Here is a 19,280-nt window from a genome sequence, read left to right as displayed (position 1 = left end):
TTTCTTGGATGACCGAAGGCATTCTCTTGCGCTCCTGGGCCCATTATTTCTCATTACCTTGAGTGTTGTGCTTTCTATCGACGAGGTTCCCATTACACGGGTGTTGGATATAACTCACAGTTGCTCAATTCATCCGTCCTCGCTTTTCTTACGACAATTAACTCCTTCCTATCCCAATACTCCCTTTCGTTTTCAAAGTCAAATAGTCCGACTCTTCTAACTTTCCCGGTAGTTCCGTCCAAGTGGCCGAAGCAACCGGTCCGGCCGTGGTCAGGTCGACCATGACGTTTTTGAAGGTCTGCCAATCCGCCAATGGCGGCAAGCAGAGACCACGGTTGGCCCCACAATCAATCAAAATCAGCAGCCGCTGTCAAAGGACGACTGGCCTGAACCTCCGATGCCACGCGACTCGCAGCTATTACCAGACCACAGCCAGATATTACTACGAGCTGCACGAGCTGGGAGGCTCTACAAACTGCCAACCCCACCAGATGAAGAGGAGAAGGAGAAGGGTGAAGAAGAGGAGGAGACAACAACTACTAAGGAACCTCAAACCGGCTACACTACCAAGAAATGGTCCCAGGTCCCCCGCCACATGGAAGAACCGGAGCCGGAGTACCTTGCTAAGAGAAGGAAAGGCCTGCCATCGGCATTTTCGAGGCAGAGCACGAACGGCCATTCCGTGCCCAGCGGGCCGATGAGAGAAACCAAAGTCAAGAAGACTGACGCTGATGGGAGTGTTCATGTTTACAAAGTTCTGGTGCCTGAAGGGCAAACAGTGGAGGGAGAGGTCGCTGAAGAAGATGCGGAAATGAAGGAGGCGGCTCCAGAAGAGGCTCTTCCCGGAACTGTGGTTGAGGGCGTTGGTATCGTCAACGCTGAAGGTGTCGTGGTAGCAAATCAGCCAACTCCCCCGAGGCGCAGGCCGCCCCCGCCTCGCAGAAAGCCTAAGAAGGGACCTGGCAGGGGTCGGAAGAAGGTCATGTTCACTCCCGGCGAGGGTGGCAACGGTGCAACAACTGGAGCCGATGGCAGCGCACAGGGCGGGGACCCGAATATTAAAAGCGAGGGTACCCCTGCTCCAGGTGACACGCCGATGGCCGAGGGTGGAGACGACGATGAGGAAGGCTCCGAGGGCTCCGAGGGTGATGAGGAGGACGATGAGAACCGCGAAGGGTCACCGACTCCCGGCGTGAATACGCCGCTACCCAAGACGGAAGAATCGGCCACTCCGGCTCCTGCACCAGGCCCCACTGAGTCAGCTTCTACATCTGTCCCGCCTGAAGGAGCGCAGGCGCCAATTGCTACGACTGAGGCCCTTCCCACTGCGCCCGAACAGGTTATTCCCAAGAAACGACGCGCCAGCTCCGATGACCGGGATGCGTCAAGCTCACCGGATCTCCCGCTCGCAGGAGCACCCGGCAGCAACAGCCGTCAGAACTCGGAACAACGCAAGACCAAAACGCCTACCCCTCCGGCGAAGAAATCGGCCACTCCACCCCAAACGACGGAGACTAAGATAGAACCTGAACAAGTGGATCAGCCGATTTCAGCGCCAGAGGCCCCATCAGAACAAAAGCCCGAACAACCTCAAGAACCCCCGAAAGAGAAAACACCTGAACAGAAGGGAGAAGCTCCAGCGGAGCCCCCTACACAGCCGGCAGAGCCGCGGCCCGCCGAGCAGCAACCAGAGCCCGAGGCTATGGATATCGATGCAATGGTTGCGCTACCCGAGACGGGGCCGCTGGGGGCAGCCGATGGTCAAGCAGTTGAGAGTGAGTTGGATATTTTTGGGAGCCTGGAGCAACAATTGGAGAATGAAGGAAACAACTGAGGTGCCGATTGGAAATTGTTGGGGTTTGGGTAGCCGGTAAACTGGATTGGGTAAAAGGTGTGGAGAAGCCGTTGGCCACGGCTATTGTTTGGTATAAACAGGAGGCATTGCTTCTGCGTGTAACCCGGATGTCATTTTAATCGTGTTTCTTTTCTCTCTTAAGCAAGGCAGTCCTTGTGCTGTTAGAAGAATTTTCATTGATTGCAGAGATTGCCAGCTCCTAGAAGCTTTCAATCCTGTTTTTCTTTTTTAGAGGCCACTTCGCCCTACACCTTATCACGAAGAGGATTGCTGATACCTTTGCATATGATCCTCTTACACCTTTCAACGTTCGCAAGCAAAAGCTAGCATACCGGGGCGTATTTTACCTAATTTAAATACCACATCTAGGCAGTGTGCACGGGGGAGATGGCTAATGATAACAAGTGGTACACTCAGATTAGCGAGATAGGATTTTGATGGACTGTGAGCTCATTCGTTGATTAATTAGGCCTTATTGCCTGGCTTGCTTATGGTTGTTACCTCGGTTATAAGCTTAAGCGTATATGACCAATCCCATGCATCTTAACCTACACAACTCTATCCGATTGCTTATTAGAGCCTCATGCAATGCAGAAGCATACGATAACCCAGCTCGCTCGGACCCTGGAGCACATGAAAGCCGGATGCTAAGAATAGATTGATGAAGGTTCTGGATTAGCGCAATATTGAGGCGAGGAGGTGGCGAATAACGCGCTTGCCGCCGACAACCCCGCCATGGCCGCCCCCACCTTGAGGTGTTTGAGCATTCGTCACGTGGGAGCCATCTTTTGGGTGGCCTGAAGTCAGATAAGGGCGTCTAAAGCAGCAGAGGTTGTATCACTTGCCGAGAGAGTAAATGGCAGGATGTCGTGCAGCATGATCGTTGGCAGATCCCGTCCTCCCGCGTTGTCATTACCCGAGGCTGTTCGTCCGCAACAGGGATCGCTGCCAACGCAAGTGGGGAGTGGCTGCTGGTGCAGTGGGGACAGCGGCCAACACTAAAGTGGAACTCAGCTGACGAGAGAAAGGCCGAGACTATCGATTACCTACATCGATGGCGTTGCAGGCGCAAGCTTCCTCTCTGGATTCATCTTCTCCCTGTCCTTGCTTTTTCCGCGCTGAGAGTATGTATCGGCAGGATTCCCCGCTGTCCTTTGACGAGGACACCAGCTCGTGGTATCTGGAGCAGACTCCGGCGGGTTCGAAGGACCTCTGCGATAGGTGCGAGGAGGTGCTCAGCCTCGCTGCGTCCGACTCGACCTCGAAAGCTTCCGTCCACCACCAAAGCGCCGGGAGCTTCTTCAAAGCGGCTGATGGATCCTGCCTGATCTGTAGCTACCTTTACGGCAAGATACCGTGGAAAGCCGAATGCTTCCCGGCCGAAATACTGGAGGCCATCGTCCCAGGCGCACCTTTCTCAACGTATTCCGTATATCGCACCCGACTGGAGATTCGACTGGAGTGGTTAGGTGAATCATATGATCCGGGCAAAGGGTTGATTTGGTCCCTTCCTTACCCGCTGAACCGGAATGCACCACCATCCTTTGTCTCGGACCGCCCAACGTATAACCTCGATTTCCAGGTTTCTGATTGTAGGCTCCTTCAGGCCCTTCAACCAGAGAATCGATTAACAAAATCGCAGGCAAACGCTCGCACATTGAGCGCAACTCCGTCCCCTCCGCCATCGGCCTCGCGGAGAGGATCCCGCAGATCAAGTCTTGGCTTGGTGAATGTGATGGCCAGCATTCGATATGTCGTTCCCTCAAAAGCTCTTCTGGCTACATCCCTACGAGATTACTGGACGTAGGCTCTCTCAAGGACCCGTACGTTCGCCTGCTAGAATCCCAGGAGTGTTCGGCTCCTTGCCGCTACGTGACGTTGAGCCATTGCTGGGGCCCAACCAAGAGGGAAGGACCGGCTCGATTGCTGCAAGCAAATTACGCCGCCGCGCGTACCGGCATAACCAATCTCCCAAGGACATTCCTCGAAGCCGTCGAAGTCGCACGGCATTTGCAGGTCCGGTACCTATGGATCGACAGCCTATGCATCATCCAAGACTCCCCACAAGACTGGGAGTCTGAAGTATCCCAAATGGATCAGATTTACGCCAACTCGTACTGCAACATTGCGGCTGCAGGGGCGCGGAACACGACCGGCGGGCTGTACCTCGAGCAGAACCCCCGTCTCCAGCCGCCGTGGCGGCTCTATCTGCGGGACGCGAACTCGCAGGCGGCGAAGCTGATCGAGCTCTCCGCGTGCGCCCCTTTCGGCGACGAGTTCGCCGCCGCGGCGCTTAACTCGCGCGCCTGGGCAATGCAAGAACGCCTCCTCGCGCCGCGCACCCTGCACTTTACCCGGAAGCGCCTGTACTGGGACTGCGGGCACAGCTTCACCTGGGAAGGATGCAGCGTGCCGCGGACCGCGTGTCAGCTTTCCAGCTCCTCGTACCGTCCGTCGTGGGTGACGCCGCTCACGGATGCGAAGCTCTCGCTCGCTTCGCTCCTTCACCGCAGCCGGCAGCACGCCGCGCTAGCAGTGCAGGCGCCGCATGACGACAAGATCCCGGCGCTGGATGACGAACCCAATGCCTTGCTTACCATGATCCATGCACAGTGGACGGCCATCGTCGCACACTACACTACTCTTTCCCTGGCAAAGCGGACGGACAAGCTGTTCGCCCTGGCCGGGTTAGCAAAGCTATTCCAGTCCTTGCTTGAAGCGTCTTCCTCCCCTTCGCCCTCACCTCTTCCCTCCCCCTCCAGCCAGTCTCCAGCGCCATCATCGCCATCACCACCATCATCCTGCCTAGCCGAGACCGGGATATTGCTAACAAACCCCACCACGCCCTCTTCCTCCACAACAACCACGCCGCTATCCACTCACCACCAACTCCTCTGGCGCCGCGCCCGCACAGCCCGCACCAACCCCCTCCGCGACACCGACGCCGTCATCGCACCAACCTGGTCATGGGCGAGCCTCGACAACACGTCGATCGTCTACCCGGGCAGCGACAGCACCACCAGCACCAGCAGTAGCAACAGCAGCAGCAGCAGCAGTACCGGCGCAGCAGCATGGCTGGCAAGTTCGAGCGGCAGCATCTGCGACTACCGCGCCACCATCGCGCCGATGACGGCCCAAGCCGTCCCCGTGCGGACGTCGTGGACGGGCAAGGCGGCGGAGAAGAAGAAGCCGAGCGCGGTGCTGCAGGTTCGCGGCAAGGTGGACCGCTCGTTCTGGCGGCACGCGGTCGGCATCGAGCGGCTGGGCGGGCGGAGGGCCTCCGGAGAGTCGGGCGGCGGCAGGCGGGATTTCGTGCACGTCGAGGGGAGGAGGCGGACGGAGCTGCGGATAGAGATGGATGTGGATGAGGGGGGCGATTACGCGGCTGGGGGTGGAGGCGGGTATGGTGACGACGACGATGATGACGGTGGGGCGTTTGGGGAGTTGGTTTTCCTTGCGCTGGTGGCGTACAAGTTGGATCCGACGGCGGTGAAGGGGAGGAGGGATGCGAGGGTGGTTGAGGGGCTGGTGTTGGAGAGGGCGTATACGTCGAGGGTCAAGGACTCGTGGCAGAGAGTGGGCGTATTTGCATGCGAGTATGCGGGGATAACGGACGGAGTTGGTGGAGGGTGGAGAGGTGTTGGGGGCGCCGTTGCTGCTGTTGAGAAGGCGGCGGTTGGGAAGGGGAGTGCGGAGGAACTGTACCAGAATTTCCTGGCACTGCCGGATAAGTCTGTGCTGCTGGTGTGAAGACGCAAAATGTACAGCAAACGACATGCGCCAAAAGAAAGGCACATATGGAGCTTTTCGCGGCACCGGCAGCAAGACTCCAGTAGGCGTTGTCTTTTCGTCGTCCCTGTTCTTGGATTCAATCCCCATGTAAGCTGAACCTTGGTTGACAGCATTATAGGCGACCTTATATTTCTATAGCCGCACTTTTATACCACCTCTTCGAGACGCAAAACACAGCGCGGCTCGAGAAAAGGGGTACGCTGTATTATGACCCTATGTTTTTTTCCCTTTAGCTTCAATACAATGACTGTATGATCGACCATATTCCACGAAGGGGAGGGCCATGACACACATTCCTTGAACCCTCTTTTGACAACTTCAACCACTTCTCAAATCACGCGTTGACCAAAAAGGCCAAAGCACCTCCCGCATACCCATCAATGCCATACCTCAACGCTTCCAATTTAGGCGCGAAAAAAGCCGAATGATTAACCGGCACGCCCTCCAAAACCCTCTCCTCCCCACCCTCCCTCTCCAACCTATCCCACAGCTCCGGATCCGTCCCGCCGTACGAGAAGAACACGCCAGGCTTCCCCACGCTCGTCGCCAAAATGCCACAGTCCTCACTGAAGCCCAACCTCCGCGCATCGGCGTCGTAATCAGCACCGAAATGCGCCTTGAACACCTCCTCGACCTTCGCCGTCTCCGCCTCGTCGTTGACCAAGAGCGGGAACGTCCGCGTCTCGACGAGGTCGGGAGGGGCCGGGGCGCCGGCGGCCGCGCTCTCGGCGTCGATGATGCGGCGGATGGCGGCAAGCACGCGAGCGCGGGTGGCGGGCGTGAAGCTGCGCACGTCGAGGCCCAGGTCGGCCGTGCCCGGGATGATGTTGACGGCGTCGCCCGCGCGCACGTAGCCGACCGACACCACCGCTGCGTCCTGCGGGTCGATCTCGCGCGCGGTGATGGTCTGCAGCCGCGTGATGGTGTGTGCCGCCGTCACGATCGGGTCGCAGGTGCGGTGCGGTTGCGAGGCGTGCCCGCTTCGGCCGTGGATGGTGAGGCTGTTGGAGAAGTTAATCACATCAATATTGCTCGCTTTCACGTTTCACCCGTAGGGAAGCAAGATGATTCAGGAAGGGGATGGGAGCAGCCATACTTGTACGAGTCTGCCGCCGAAGCTACCGTTCCACGCCGCGTGCCAATTGTCCCTATACGAAAACGGCACGGTCAGCTTTCCCCCGCTCAACCACAACCTCTCCTTCCAGCAACACCACCACCAGCAACACCACCACCAGCAACCACTACCTCTGCATCCCCTGCAACATTCCCTGAACCCCAACCAAAAAAAAAAAAAAAAAGACCCAAACTTACCAGCCTTCAGAGACGTAATATGCCCACCCACAACCACATCCGGCACGGGCACCCTATCGTACAAGCCGCCCTCCACCATCGCCTGCGCGCCCTTCCCCAGCTCCTCCGCCGGCTGAAAGCACAGCACGACCGTGCCCTCCCACTCGGCCGCGGCACTGCACAACAGCTCCGCCGCCGCCAGCAACGACGTCATATGCGCGTCGTGGCCGCACGCGTGCATGACGGGCTTGTCGCCCGACCCGTCGAGCGCGCGCATCGTCTTGGTGCTCGCGTACGGCAGGCCCGTCTGCTCGCGCACCGGCAGCCCGTCCATGTCGGCGCGCAGCAGCACGACGGGGCCATCCGTCTTGTTGCGGATGGTGGCGGCCAGGCCGTGCGAGCCGCCAATGTCGCTGTGGATGGCCGTCGCCAGCTGCGGGAAGCGCGCGAACAGCGCCGACAGGTGCTCGCGCATCTTGGCCGCCGTCTCGCGCTCTTGGAACGACAACTCCGGCGTTTGGTGGAGGTGCTTGTAGAGCGCCTCGTACGGCTCGAGCGCCGGCCGGTGGGCCGTGATTATTTGGCTGATTTTGGACATTTTTTTGCTGGAGACAACTGTTAACCGCTGTCAATTGGAAACCAGAAAGTATTTATACAGATCAGAGAAGAAGATTGAGTCGAAAGAGAAGAGAAAGAGATGCTGATGTAAGGAAGGATTGCCAAGTCAATGAGTCAAATCGTCAGACGTAGGTGGGGCATTCCGGCTGCGGGGGTCACAAGCCGATGATCAAAGGTCCATCCTGCATGACGAAAGAGTCGGGATATTGTGATCAGGTTCCTATTCCCACGCTCACTTGTCCCATTGTAATCGAGGAGACTGGATAATCTATTGGCTTCCCAGATCTAGCGCCTTGTGAATGCTGCTCTTGAAGGTAATGTATTTAGGATCTCTCCCACTTAGAATCTTCTACTGCATACCTGACCGCCTCATACACATCCTTAACGATAGTCCTAGGCTTCCAAGCGGGCTCCGTTCCTTCTTTGTAGACGCCCGTTTGGACAAGAACAGACTTCCAGTCTGTTCCAAGAGGGCTATCGTACATGTTCGCGCCGCGAATATCCGACTCTGCGGAGAAGTTAGCCATTTCTCTCAAGCGACCTATACTGTAGAACACAAACCTGGGTTATCTCCGACCATGTACACCCGCTTTAGCGGCTCCAGCTTGGTTCCCGTGAACATCTCCTCCCGGTACTTGTTCAGCAAGGTCTCCGCAAACTCATACGTCGGGCGGAACGGCTTTCCGAAGACCGTCTTCTTTAGCTCCACGCCGTGCCTCTCGCCACCCGTCACAGCGGTCCAGATTCCCTCCAGCGCTTCCCTAAAACCACCTTGGCCAAGGCGCGACAAGTGGTACTTCGCCGCCCACCACAAGTCCGGGTTGCTGTAGTACAGCGGCGGCTGACCATCCTGCAGGTATCCCCTGTTCGGCAAGCTCTTGTCGCCGTTCTTGGACGAGATGGTGCCCATGATTCCCTGTTGTGAGAGCAATACGTCCATGATTATTGTAGCATCGAGGCCCCAGTCGCGCGGATCGTTGTACACGAACACGGCATCAATCTTAAGCGAGGCGTCCGGGTTCGCAGCGTCGATGGGACGGGGAAGAGGGCGTGCGAAGGAGCGGTAGTAGTCGAGAAAGTTCTTAGAGAATGGCCAGATCTCCGGGTACGCAGCGTAAATGTCACCGGGCGTGACAACGCTCTTGTAGCCGTACCTATATCCTTCTTAGCCACCCTGCAACCTTTAGAATCTGGTTGAATGTGTGGTAGCATACTTCTCAGCCACGTCCCGACATTTGGCGCCGTCTCCACCACACACGAGTACTGTCTTTTCCTTGTATTGGTCCATGGCTGCGAACGGGGTATGGCTCTGTAGGAAGTTGGAAGTGGAAAGAGGCACCGACAGCTTCTCGCTCAGCTCGGCCACGCGTTCGGACTCATGCTTGCCGCCGCCGTTGGTGAGCAGGATGAAGGGGATGCGTTGGGCCTGGAGGTAGGTGAGCGCGTTGGATGCGCCTGGGATCGGGTCAGAGCTGCGGAGAAGGACGCCATCGATGCTGTGACCCTGTTAGCCGTCATGGGAGCCTTCTAGTATCTGGAATAACAGCATTGTGCGGGGTTGAAGGAAGCCGGCTGCAGGACGTCAAGGTGTCGGTCGGGGAAGCGGGGCAACTCCGCAACTGCGTGCTGACAGCCATAGCTCCTTTGTGTACCTTTCCGCATGTTCGGCCGCATTTTCTCCTCCCCCAGCCAATTGTGGGTGCTTGTGACGTACTCGAATGCAAAGGCAAAGTCTGGGGTCCGCGACGATGCGGTGGATGTCTGGAGGCGCCGGCGTTGTCCCACGCACTCAGGTTGGCGAGCAAAGACGAGCGGGTGAGTCCAACGCGGCGTTGAGCTGCGCAGGCACCTTGCGAGGCCGGCCGCGGGCGGGGCGAACGCCTGCATGTCGTCGACGGCGTTTGGGGTGAAGAAGTGGGCTGCTGGAAGGTTGGCCGAGGCTCTACAGTGACGCAGTCGGCGGACGCGCCCCACTGATGCGCGCCAAGACGCGTGCACGCGATTCTGCCATTACGGTGTGCCTGGTCCCGCCGATATCGCCAAGCAGATACCTCAATCCATCCAGGCCAATGTTGATGACTGATGTCTGCGTGTGAAGCGTTTGTGGGACCTTCGAGATTTTTGATCGAATTCCCTGCTTACAGCCGCACCCTGTGGACCCTTGCCAATGCCATTACCAAGAATCGCCAATATTCAACACGTTTGGATCCTGCACGTGGGTTCATTCAATGGTCTTGAAAATCATCTAAATTTTTGGAGCGAAGTCGCCTGGGCCGTGGCTCCACCCGTAGTCCTCCAATACGTCTACTCAAAAGGAATCCCAAACTCCGATTGCCAAAAGCGGCAAAAGCATTAACACTCATCCCAGACCACGGCAGTCAAATTGCCAGGGATCGAGATGGTGGCGATCTCGTCTCCGATGACACCGGTCTGAAGGTCGCGCTTCTTGATCACCAGCTTGCTGTCATACTGCAGCGCCACCGCAATCAAATCTCCGTCGCCGTTGAGCGAGAAGTGACGGGGGAAAGAGCCACCGGCCGGGGCAAGGTGCTCAAACACGAGCGAGCCGTTAGGCTGGATTGAGAAGGTGGACAAGGAGTCCGAGTACTGCTTGGTACCATTGTAAGCGCTCGAGATCTCGAACGACGAGTCGTTGCGGTTCGAGACGACCAAGAATTTGTTATCGGGCTGGTTGCTGTTAGTTAGCATTTCTTTCTCCTATCTGAGCGTTCTCAAACGTACCGAAACCTCGATCTCAGCGGCAGCCGCTCCCTCCGGTTCCGGAGCATCACCGAAAGTGGTCGTCTTGGAAACTTCCGTAAAGGAGATGCCGCCTGCAGGAGGGTAGGCGACGCTGTAGGTGGTCAAAGAGTTGTCGAGCTCGCCAACCAGGTAGAAGAAAGTGGAGTTGCCGTGGTACGAGTTGCCCGTCCAGAAAGCAGCGTGGCGCGGGCCGAGGCCGGCCTCAGTCTCGAGAGACTTCTCCTCTGTCAGAGCGCCGGCACTGTCATAGCTGAAGACGCGCACCAAATCGGCGCCAAGGTCCGGAACAATGATGAATTTTCCAGTCGGGTCCAAAATAGCCTCATGCTCATGCGGCGCATCCTGGCGATCAGGAACGGCGCCAGGCTCGTCCAGAGTGAAAGGGAACCTCTCTCCAGGAATGAGGGAGGCATTCTTCGGAGCCCCCCAAGTGGAGACAGCACTGCCAGAATAGTGAGCTACGGCGAGATGACGCGCGCTGGCGCTGCCGTAGAGAACACTGCTGACGGGGCCGGAGATTGCCTGCTGGGAGCTCACGAGGGTGAGCCCACCATCTTCGCCAACCAGCAGGGAGTTGATGGTGCCATTGGTGCTAGTGAGACCCTCGTCCAGGCAGTAGAGAATGCCGCGCTCCGAATCCAAAGTCAGCCAGGACGGACTGGAGCCGCAGCCAGTGCTCGAATAAGCCGTGTTGAGCGAGTAAGAACCATCCTCGGCGTTGTCGAGGCTGACAGTAGTCAGAGTGCCGCCGTAGGAGGTGACGAACAAGTTCGTGGCGGAGCAGCCGGCCGCAGAGGCGGAGAGGACGAGAGGAATGTTGACCATGATGGCAGTTGAACGGAAACTTTTATGCGAATGAAGTTTGACAACGGGGGACCAGGGCTTTATAGCAACGCGTGATGGGAAAGCTCAAGAAGCGGTCTCCACGGGCCGGCGTAGAACGCGATTTGGGAGCAAAAAGAGGGACCGACGTCGCAACGGAGTGGGAAAATGACGGCAAGGACCGACGTCAAATGGGGCGGTCTTAAACTTATCATGGAAGCATCGCCTGGCGGACCGGGAGGGCTTGGGCGCGATTCAAGGCTGGCTACTTGGCTGGCGCGCTGAGGAAAGGATCGCCAGGGCACCGGAGTCCGCATGACACGTCTTTAGCCGGGCAGTGGTGAGCGCTGAGCCAGTCGCGGCCTGGCACCAGGCGGCTTACCTGCATGTCACACAGGCGGCTCGTCGGCGCGCCGTTGGCTGCCGGCACAATGGGCAAGGCCGTTAAGACGAAACAATTGGGTGGTGATGGCGCGGGGTGGCATGGCTGGGGGCTTGCAGATTGCGGAGGGCTGTGCGAGAGGCGGCGCGCTGTTTCATCCACAAACTTTCCCCGGCTGTTTCGCCCAGCGCCACTGCCATCGCCTCCCGCACTCGAGAGCGCCTGGTTTGCCGCCCACCCACGCAGCTTCATACATATGTATTCCTCGCCGCGACCACTCAGTCTGCATCTCCGACCTTGTCAGCTGCGTCAGCGCTCAGCCCATCATCCAACGTGCACAACAAACTCGCCAGCTTGCCCGTCCATCGGCTCATGCCGCCATGGCATGAGCCCATGCACTTAACGTTTGCCGTAACCGAACCGGATCTGGAGACTTCCCATCCGACGTCTCTCGTCAGTGACGAAAATTCGGTCCGCGGTTCCGCCGTCTCCGCCTTTTCTCCAAACGTATATCTGGCCCGTTGCCCAATGCTTTTTTCCCCCGCGGCTTCCGACCATGGTTCCTTCCTCGCGTGACGCGGGATGTGCCTCCGTCGGTCACGAAGTCCGTCTCCCATGGAATGCTGCTCATTCCTGTGCCAGTTCGCATCAACAAATTGAGCAGCGGACCAAGCATAGATGACGGACTATTCGAGGCGAGGAATTTTTGTGCAGTCACCCATCGTACACTCGCCACGAACTGGATCATCCCCGCGATCACGCTCCATGATGGCTCGTGTGCGCCCCGCCGATGCAATATTTCAGCAGACGACATGGCCATTGCTCTGGGACGTGCACAGCAGATAGTGCGCCCACCTTTTCGAGGCCAAATATCAATCAGCCGCACAGATGCTTTCAGGAAGCCGGGTTCGCGCCAAATGGCGCATGAGTCTTGGTCTAATCAGACCACCCCGTATTGTCGCTGCCCGTGTATGGTTGTCGGTAGAGTAGTTCGTTTTTCAGCGTCGGCAATTGATGCATTGTTTCTTATTCTTAGCGTTGACATTGGATGTCTTTTCCCCGGCATTTGCTGAGCAAACAAGTGTATCGTGTACGTTGGGCGTGTGGCGTGGGAGAGGAGGATGTGAGATTCGATCGACAGACCGCTAGGCTATTGGAATATCTGTTCGAAATTATGCGAGAAAGTCTTAGTGAGATGGTGGACTAGAAAGGTAAGTTAACTACGGCATACGCACACACTGGAGTGTATCCTTACACCTAGCCCTCGGAGTTCAAACAACCGATGATTCCGTTGCAGATGCTTGTATCGATTGTGTACCTTCCCATTTCGGTTTCTCAGCTTCGACTTCTAAGCTCTCTATGAATCAGGTCTTGGAGACAGCGTCTGACAGGGTCTTGGCCTACAGGAAGCACCAACCCGCCAACCTTAGTTGAGGGCTCTTAGCTTTGACTGTCTCTTTACAGTTTCTGGACTCTTCAATCGCCATCCCTGCTGCATGATAACAACATTACCTACGGACACCTCCATTCGCTTGACATACATATTTCTTACTCTGTAAGCCACAGCCCTGTCTCACTCAATGAGTTTGCCACTACTGGCTGAACCATCTACCTGACAACTTCAACATACAAGCACTCACTTTCATCCGCTATCGCTAGTATGGCTTCTCACGTCTGACATACGTGAAGTAATCACGACAGAGATCGGAAGATCCAGTCTCATCACGCTAGCCAAATTTCTATCTGATTCCCTCACCTACACGATGGACAACACTGAAGATTTCTCCAACTCCTTCCAGGAGAAGCCACCGCCGATGAATCTGTATGACATTGACGCACAGGTGAGGAAAATTGAGAAGGAGTTGGCTGCTTTTGAAAAATATCAAGACGATTATACCAGCGTAGGAAGGCCCCGCTCCTCGCTGAGCATCAAATACGCCTTTCACGAGACAAGTCCCTGTGTGGGTGCTTCTCATGAACCTGGAGAGAGCGATGTTGCGTTGGATATCCGCCACCACACGCTAAGTCAAAGAATTCAGAAGCTGAAGGATCAAAGAAAAAAGGAATTCCATCGACTTAGTGAGGTCCAATCAGAGGCCGCTACAGCTAATTACGGGTCAAGCCAGAACAGTTCAGACATAAGTCAAGTATCACAATCCCAGAACTCGACCTCTTCAGCGAGAAATTTTAGCTCGCAGTCATCAGCCTCATCTGAGCGAGACATATCCAGTTTCAACAGCCAATATCAAGGATGCTTTAATCCAGTGGAAGAACAGGCAACAGAGCTGCACCCAAGAAGGAACGCTTTGCTCCACAGCGCCAGAGAGTGGCTCATCAACTCAAATTTCCACCTGGAGACAGGGGATTCAGCTTTGCTCACTTCTTCCCAGGACTCTACTGATACGCCTTATGATACCGATGGCTTCTCAACGAAAATTCCACTTTGTGTCATGAAGCAAAGTGCGTTGGATATGCCCAGCGAAGACAAGGAAAGGCTGCGACACGAGCAGGAGGAAATAATTGCCCGTGCGATCCCTGAAAATGGAAGCAAGGAATCTTGCTGGATATGCGAGATATCAGAGGCCGAAGAAAAGATGCAAACGATTACAAGGTGTTTCTATTGGAGAGACCGCCGCTTCCCGTTCAGAAGGCAAGGTAGGCATCTACGGGCACAAATTGGTACATTGTGGATGATTGTCAAGGGAAATATGAGTCCAGAACAGCTATACGGCTGGATTTTTGAAGGGTGGCATTTATCACATCTTTGCGGCAACTGGCGCTGCATAAACCCTGCCCATCATACCATCGAACCCGGCAGTGAGAATCAGGATCGGAAGCAATGTCACAATGGCCGTCGGCCTCACCATGCGTGTAGACACAAGCCAAAATGCCGTATGCATTTCAAGAACGGTAAACCCAAGGTAATCACGCCTTTGAGCTCTCCGGAGACGCCATTGAAGAAGCACTTTCAGTCCACGCTAGCCAGCACGGGTGGACTTATGAGGATAACGAATCGCCGACCGTCCACAACACTTACCGACCCGGCAAAGGTGGACAAGAAGAAGAAAGCGTTTGGAAAAGACAGCGCTAGATATATGAAGCAAAGGAAGATCAATTTCAACTAGCAGGATCCAGTCCCTCACAGGACGGACTGCCCATCGATACAGCATGGCTCAGCTCTTCGTCAGCTACCGCGAAGGATTCCCTCATACAGGCGCACAGGAAGCTCGGATCTCCGGAACAGGAATCAAACCCTGACCAGTCCTACGGCTCCAAATCTATGCAGTAGCCTTCTATTACACCTCCCGCATGTCTCCATGACACCATGATGCTGTCAGTGAGCATGACTTCTTCAATTAGCCTCTGACGGTCTCACAGACTAAAGAATATATCCAGCGGGGGCAGCAGCTGAACGGCAGTGTCATGTTTCTGGATAAAGACTACACATCGCCTGGTTTTCTTATAGTAGAATCGAGGATGGGTATGGCGCAATTCTGGGTCATGGTCTTGGAAGCAAGCGTGGGAGAAATTCCAAATGCCCGCGGTACCATCATCCTTATCTTGGCGTCTATTCCTTGCCCAGCGATGATTTCGAGCGGGGGATGGTGACGGCCAAGTATCATCACATTTAGATTTTGCAACTATCAAGGTAGATAGAGCTAGAGGCCCGGTTTTCAATTTGGGTAATGCATAGTGAAAATTGGCTAGACCACCCACAGTGATTGCTCAGAATTTTTCGTTACACAAGACGTTGGAGCGGCAAGCTTCCAGAAGATTACCTTTCCGGGTACTTAGCCGGAGCACAAAGAAGGTTGCACCATTGAAAACTTTGACTCAACGTCATCGAACATTGACATGTCGAACATGACAAGCTCTCTGGCAACGTTTGTCCCCAAATCATACATATGCCCTTGCCATGGCCTGATGCCACAGTTCCCTACTGCCGGGGATGAACGGATGGTTGCACGACGGTCACCGCCCGTATGACGCCTTGACCGTCAGAAAGCGTCAAACGGCGCGTTTATTCTGCTGCGATGGATTTTAATCGGACACTTTCCTTGCGTGTTTTAGCCTTAAAATATCCATGTCGATGCGGGCCAAGCATTTTGCGCAACAGAATCAGATGGTAACAGGTTCAGTTCAAATGCGGCAAGCACCCCTTCCAGGCAGGTTCAGACAATTTGCTGACTGACAATCAAGTAGGGCTCACTTGTCATGAGTCTTGGATGTGCTCTTTCTTCTTTGTTCTCCTGGCGATTGAGAATGCTGATTCACAATATCTGGAACTTGGTGGCGGTGTATTCAAGCCGCCGTCTCATGCATATCGCAGTGGATCCACTACTGCAGGCACCCGCTGGTGCATTGAGAGATTCATTGGTAGGACCAACGTCGCGGAGCGATGCACGGTGTAGTAGGCTGTCTTGCGCAGACGTTTGTACGGTGCTTGGGCACGCGCAACTGTGACCGTCCTGCGGTGGGTGGCACCAAGGCGCGCCTTCCTCATGCGTGGGATATGGCAACCGCGAGCTTGCAGTGCATGACTCCCGCGTTTGTCTTTCCTACCCGCGACACCCGCACCATCAAGGCTACACGCAGCTTGCCACCGCTCCGAAAGTCTCAGGTTTGAAACAGAAACCCCAGCTGCCGTCGTCTCCCGCTGCTGTCTTCTCTCCTTCAACCTGGCGTCGCAAGGCCAGCAGGCAGGGAACGGCGGCACTCGTCGTCGCCGTGAGTAGATCTTCTTTGTCGCCGGCGTCACCTCAACTCGCGGAGCTGCGCCTTTAGTTAACCCAGGTTCCCCGATAGGCCGCGGTGGTCGCAATCGCAGGCAGAATCCCGCACAGTCCTTCGCCCACATCCAGGTCATCCGCCGCGAGGACGAGCGCCGTCCACCTCGCAACACCCATTCCTACCTCAGCAACGCCTCGACCGCAGACCTTTCCTCTCCCTCTTTCCGCCGCACGGGCTCGGAAAGTGACATCACCAGCCTTCGCACCACTCTTACGCGAGATACCTCTTCCAGCTCCGTCGTTGCGCCTGGCCACACCTTCGCAGACATGGCGCGCACCGGCGGCTCTAAGAAGAACGAACCTTTCGCCGTCCGACCTACCCATTCGCCTGCTGGTCTCATGAAGCTCAAGCCAAAGGCGAAGACCAAGTCTATCTGGAAGCCACTTGATCTGGCAGAGAACGAGAGTAAGTCGGCGTCATTCTTCACCTCCACTCCTCTACCTGCGTCGAACGTCACCTGACTATCAGCATGTTTGTACTAACGCTGCCTAGCATCAGATGCATCCGCAAGCCCGGCTCCGGCCGAAGAGGAGACTTCCCAAGACGAAGTAGAGACCGGCTCAGTCGCGAGAAGTTCTCACATTCTGGCACCCATTCGCGCTCCGCTCGGACCTCCAGTTGACATGGCGGGCTCGAATGCCAGAGAGGGAAAAGATGAGGTGCTGGAAGAATTTGGCCACAGGCTTGCCGAACCTGTCTGGTTGCGCTCCAATCCGGGAAAGCAGAACGGCGAACTCAGGTTTATTCAGCATCCCAACCGGGACGTCAGTGCTCACCTCTGGTCCGCCACCGACTTTGAGTGGATGGAGATCGGCCTGTATTCATGTGCCCGCAAGCTTATCGGCGGTCCTGTCACGCATGACAATTACCTTGAGTTCTCAGGCTTACCGAAACGACGCGATGTATCCCTGGCTTACTTCACTAAGCTTGCCAAAGGCTACCATCGCTTCCATGAAATCCATCCGGCAGCCGTCGTGTCTCCTCTATCATCCAAGCAGCCGGCCGGTGCTCTTCAGCAGCGACCAGCACTCAACCCTCGGCCCACAACATCCGAAGCGGCTCGATACGACTCCTTGTCAACCGTTTCTGGCTCTCTCAATGAGGATCGATTCCCGACTCTGGCCTCACTCACCTTACGAGACCATCCTGCCGCAGTGCCTCGACCTATTGCCACTCGTGGACCTGCTGCTCCTCAAGGCCTCGGTGCTCCGGCCGATGACCCGTTCGCTACCGATTCACAGATCTCACCAAAGACCGAGTTGTCTTCTACTCCCTGGTCCGGCGGCATTCGGGAGCACACGATGCTGCGCGACCCAGGCAAAATGGACTTTGCCTTCCGCTTCCCGTCTGACATAAACAGCTCGCTGCGCGGCGGGCTAATTCCAAGCGTCGATGGCGGTGACCGTAAGGCCTTCTTTGCCGAGCAAGAGCGTACGCGTGCCGAAAAGATGCGTCAGAGCTTCGCACCTACCGACCGCCCTGATCGTGCAGATGATTCTCAGTCTAAGACGGACGAGACTCCCTTGTCAGAGATGACACAGTTTGCATCCAGGGTCGCTTCAGACCGTGGACCCCCTGTTCCAGGAATTGGCCCTGGTGCCAGCGTCACTTCTTCCGGACCGGCCACGTCTATGGGTCCGTTGGCGAAAATTCAAACTAACCCCCTGGATGTTCACCAAGCTCAACAACTGGACCAGACGAATGAGAGCCGTGCGCGTATGCTTGACTACCTCAACCGCATTGGTAACGAACATGTTCCTACACTGCACCCACCCCAGGACCTTCGTGGACTTCAGCGTTCCAGTTCAGTGAGCAAGGATATGGAGGCCACTTCTCAGCTGGGTCTGCACGAAAAGCCCACATCTTCGGAATTGCAGGTTTCGCGTACCGCCTTGCGCACGAGTGATCCGGAGCCTGGCTACTACGAAAACCGCCATTCGAACGTCCACAACTCCTTTGGCTTTGGAAGTCCCACTCCGCAGAACTTCGGGGGGCCTTTCTTCCAGGACGATGTGCCTACTCAGAACAATCCTACGGCGCATCGCTCGACTCGCAAGTCACGCGCCGATGAGCTGGATGAATGGTGGAAATCCGGACTGCGTACCCAGCGTCACGACGATTTCATGAAGACACTCATCAACCCTGCCGTTTCAGGCTCCAACAAGGACGACTATCAGGTCACCGATCGCCTATTGGTTCCTCTGTACGAGAGCCTTGCGTCATACGTGCGTGTCCCCGGTGAGCCTACCAAAGCTCCGGACTACTTCGCACGCTTTGCGCCCCCTCCCGAGTGGGCTATGGATCGAAGCCCTGCTGGAGGTAAGAGTTTCTTCGGAGAGGATTGCGGAGAGACACCCCGGCGCATCGGCCGTGATCCTAGATACCAGTCCAACTTTAGCCTACCCAAGTTCACTGTGTTCGAGGAGCAGCACGATGAGTCTGCTATGCGATTTCAGCAGGGAATGCGTGGCAGCCAGTCTGGCCAGGGCTATGCGAATTCCCCTTTCTACACACGGAGGTTTTAATGATATGGCTTAATGGCAGTCCTGGCGATGGCACTTCCCGGAGGATATCCTGATTTGCTGAAAGCTCGGGTGAGCAATTGCCTCTGTTCTCATGATTCGTGTTATTTTCCTTTCAACAGGGGTTTACAGACTTTGCTTCTCAGATTGATGCAAAGGGTATTTCAAACATTTGCGCTTCTCAAACAGAGAGAGGCAACACAGGAACTGGTATAAGATATAGGCAGCAGAAAACGTAGAAAAAAAAATACTGTATTATAATGTTACTTATAGTCTTATGATCTGCCTGTGATGATGTTTGGGTGGGGCTCACTCAACACTAAAAATATCTGGAGCTAAGCTCATAGTACGTGCCTGCTGTTTGTGTTGGATAGGTATGCGCAGTAAGTGCAACCCTGGTTCCGCAACAAAGTGAAGGGGCGCACCGTGGTTCACATCGTGACAT

At 55.9% G+C, this 19,280-nt stretch overlaps 5 protein-coding genes across 5 annotated transcripts; 3 read left to right on the top strand and 2 right to left on the bottom strand.

Moving 5' to 3' along the window:
* Positions 1-397: 397 nt before the first annotated feature.
* On the top strand, positions 398-1,834 carry LTHEOB_9569 (Lyr family protein; the record flags this gene model as incomplete). The annotated part of the gene is made up of 1 exon (XM_035519170.1): positions 398-1,834. One exon carries the CDS (start codon positions 398-400, stop codon positions 1,832-1,834), a length of 1,437 nt encoding a protein of 478 aa, XP_035368796.1.
* A 1,147-nt stretch (positions 1,835-2,981) lies between these two features.
* LTHEOB_9568 (Heterokaryon incompatibility protein) lies at positions 2,982-5,605 on the top strand (the record flags this gene model as incomplete). The annotated part of the gene is made up of 2 exons (XM_035519169.1): positions 2,982-3,447; positions 3,498-5,605. 2 exons carry the CDS (start codon positions 2,982-2,984, stop codon positions 5,603-5,605), a joined length of 2,574 nt encoding a protein of 857 aa, XP_035368795.1.
* Positions 5,606-5,981: 376 nt separating this feature from the next.
* Positions 5,982-9,442, bottom strand: LTHEOB_9567 (Peptidase M20; the record flags this gene model as incomplete). The annotated part of the gene is made up of 7 exons (XM_035519168.1): positions 5,982-6,648; positions 6,744-6,795; positions 6,959-7,542; positions 7,916-8,063; positions 8,117-8,709; positions 8,770-9,051; positions 9,270-9,442. The coding sequence occupies 7 exons, from the start codon at positions 9,440-9,442 to the stop codon at positions 5,982-5,984; spliced, it is 2,499 nt and encodes an 832-aa protein (XP_035368794.1).
* Positions 9,443-9,907: 465 nt separating this feature from the next.
* LTHEOB_9566 (Extracellular aldonolactonase protein) lies at positions 9,908-11,143 on the bottom strand (the record flags this gene model as incomplete). The annotated part of the gene is made up of 2 exons (XM_035519167.1): positions 9,908-10,243; positions 10,298-11,143. The coding sequence occupies 2 exons, from the start codon at positions 11,141-11,143 to the stop codon at positions 9,908-9,910; spliced, it is 1,182 nt and encodes a 393-aa protein (XP_035368793.1).
* Positions 11,144-16,059: 4,916 nt separating this feature from the next.
* On the top strand, positions 16,060-18,838 carry LTHEOB_9565 (Ubiquitin homeostasis protein lub1; the record flags this gene model as incomplete). The annotated part of the gene is made up of 3 exons (XM_035519166.1): positions 16,060-16,143; positions 16,367-16,718; positions 16,806-18,838. The coding sequence occupies 3 exons, from the start codon at positions 16,060-16,062 to the stop codon at positions 18,836-18,838; spliced, it is 2,469 nt and encodes an 822-aa protein (XP_035368792.1).
* Positions 18,839-19,280: the final 442 nt, after the last annotated feature.

Source organism: Lasiodiplodia theobromae, assembly GCF_012971845.1.
Source record: "Lasiodiplodia theobromae strain AM2As chromosome Unknown scaffold_32, whole genome shotgun sequence".
In the NCBI taxonomy this organism is placed as follows: domain Eukaryota; kingdom Fungi; phylum Ascomycota; class Dothideomycetes; order Botryosphaeriales; family Botryosphaeriaceae; genus Lasiodiplodia; species Lasiodiplodia theobromae.
The sequence above is the reverse complement of the archived record's forward strand: the minus strand, read 5'-3'. Positions and strand labels throughout refer to the sequence as shown.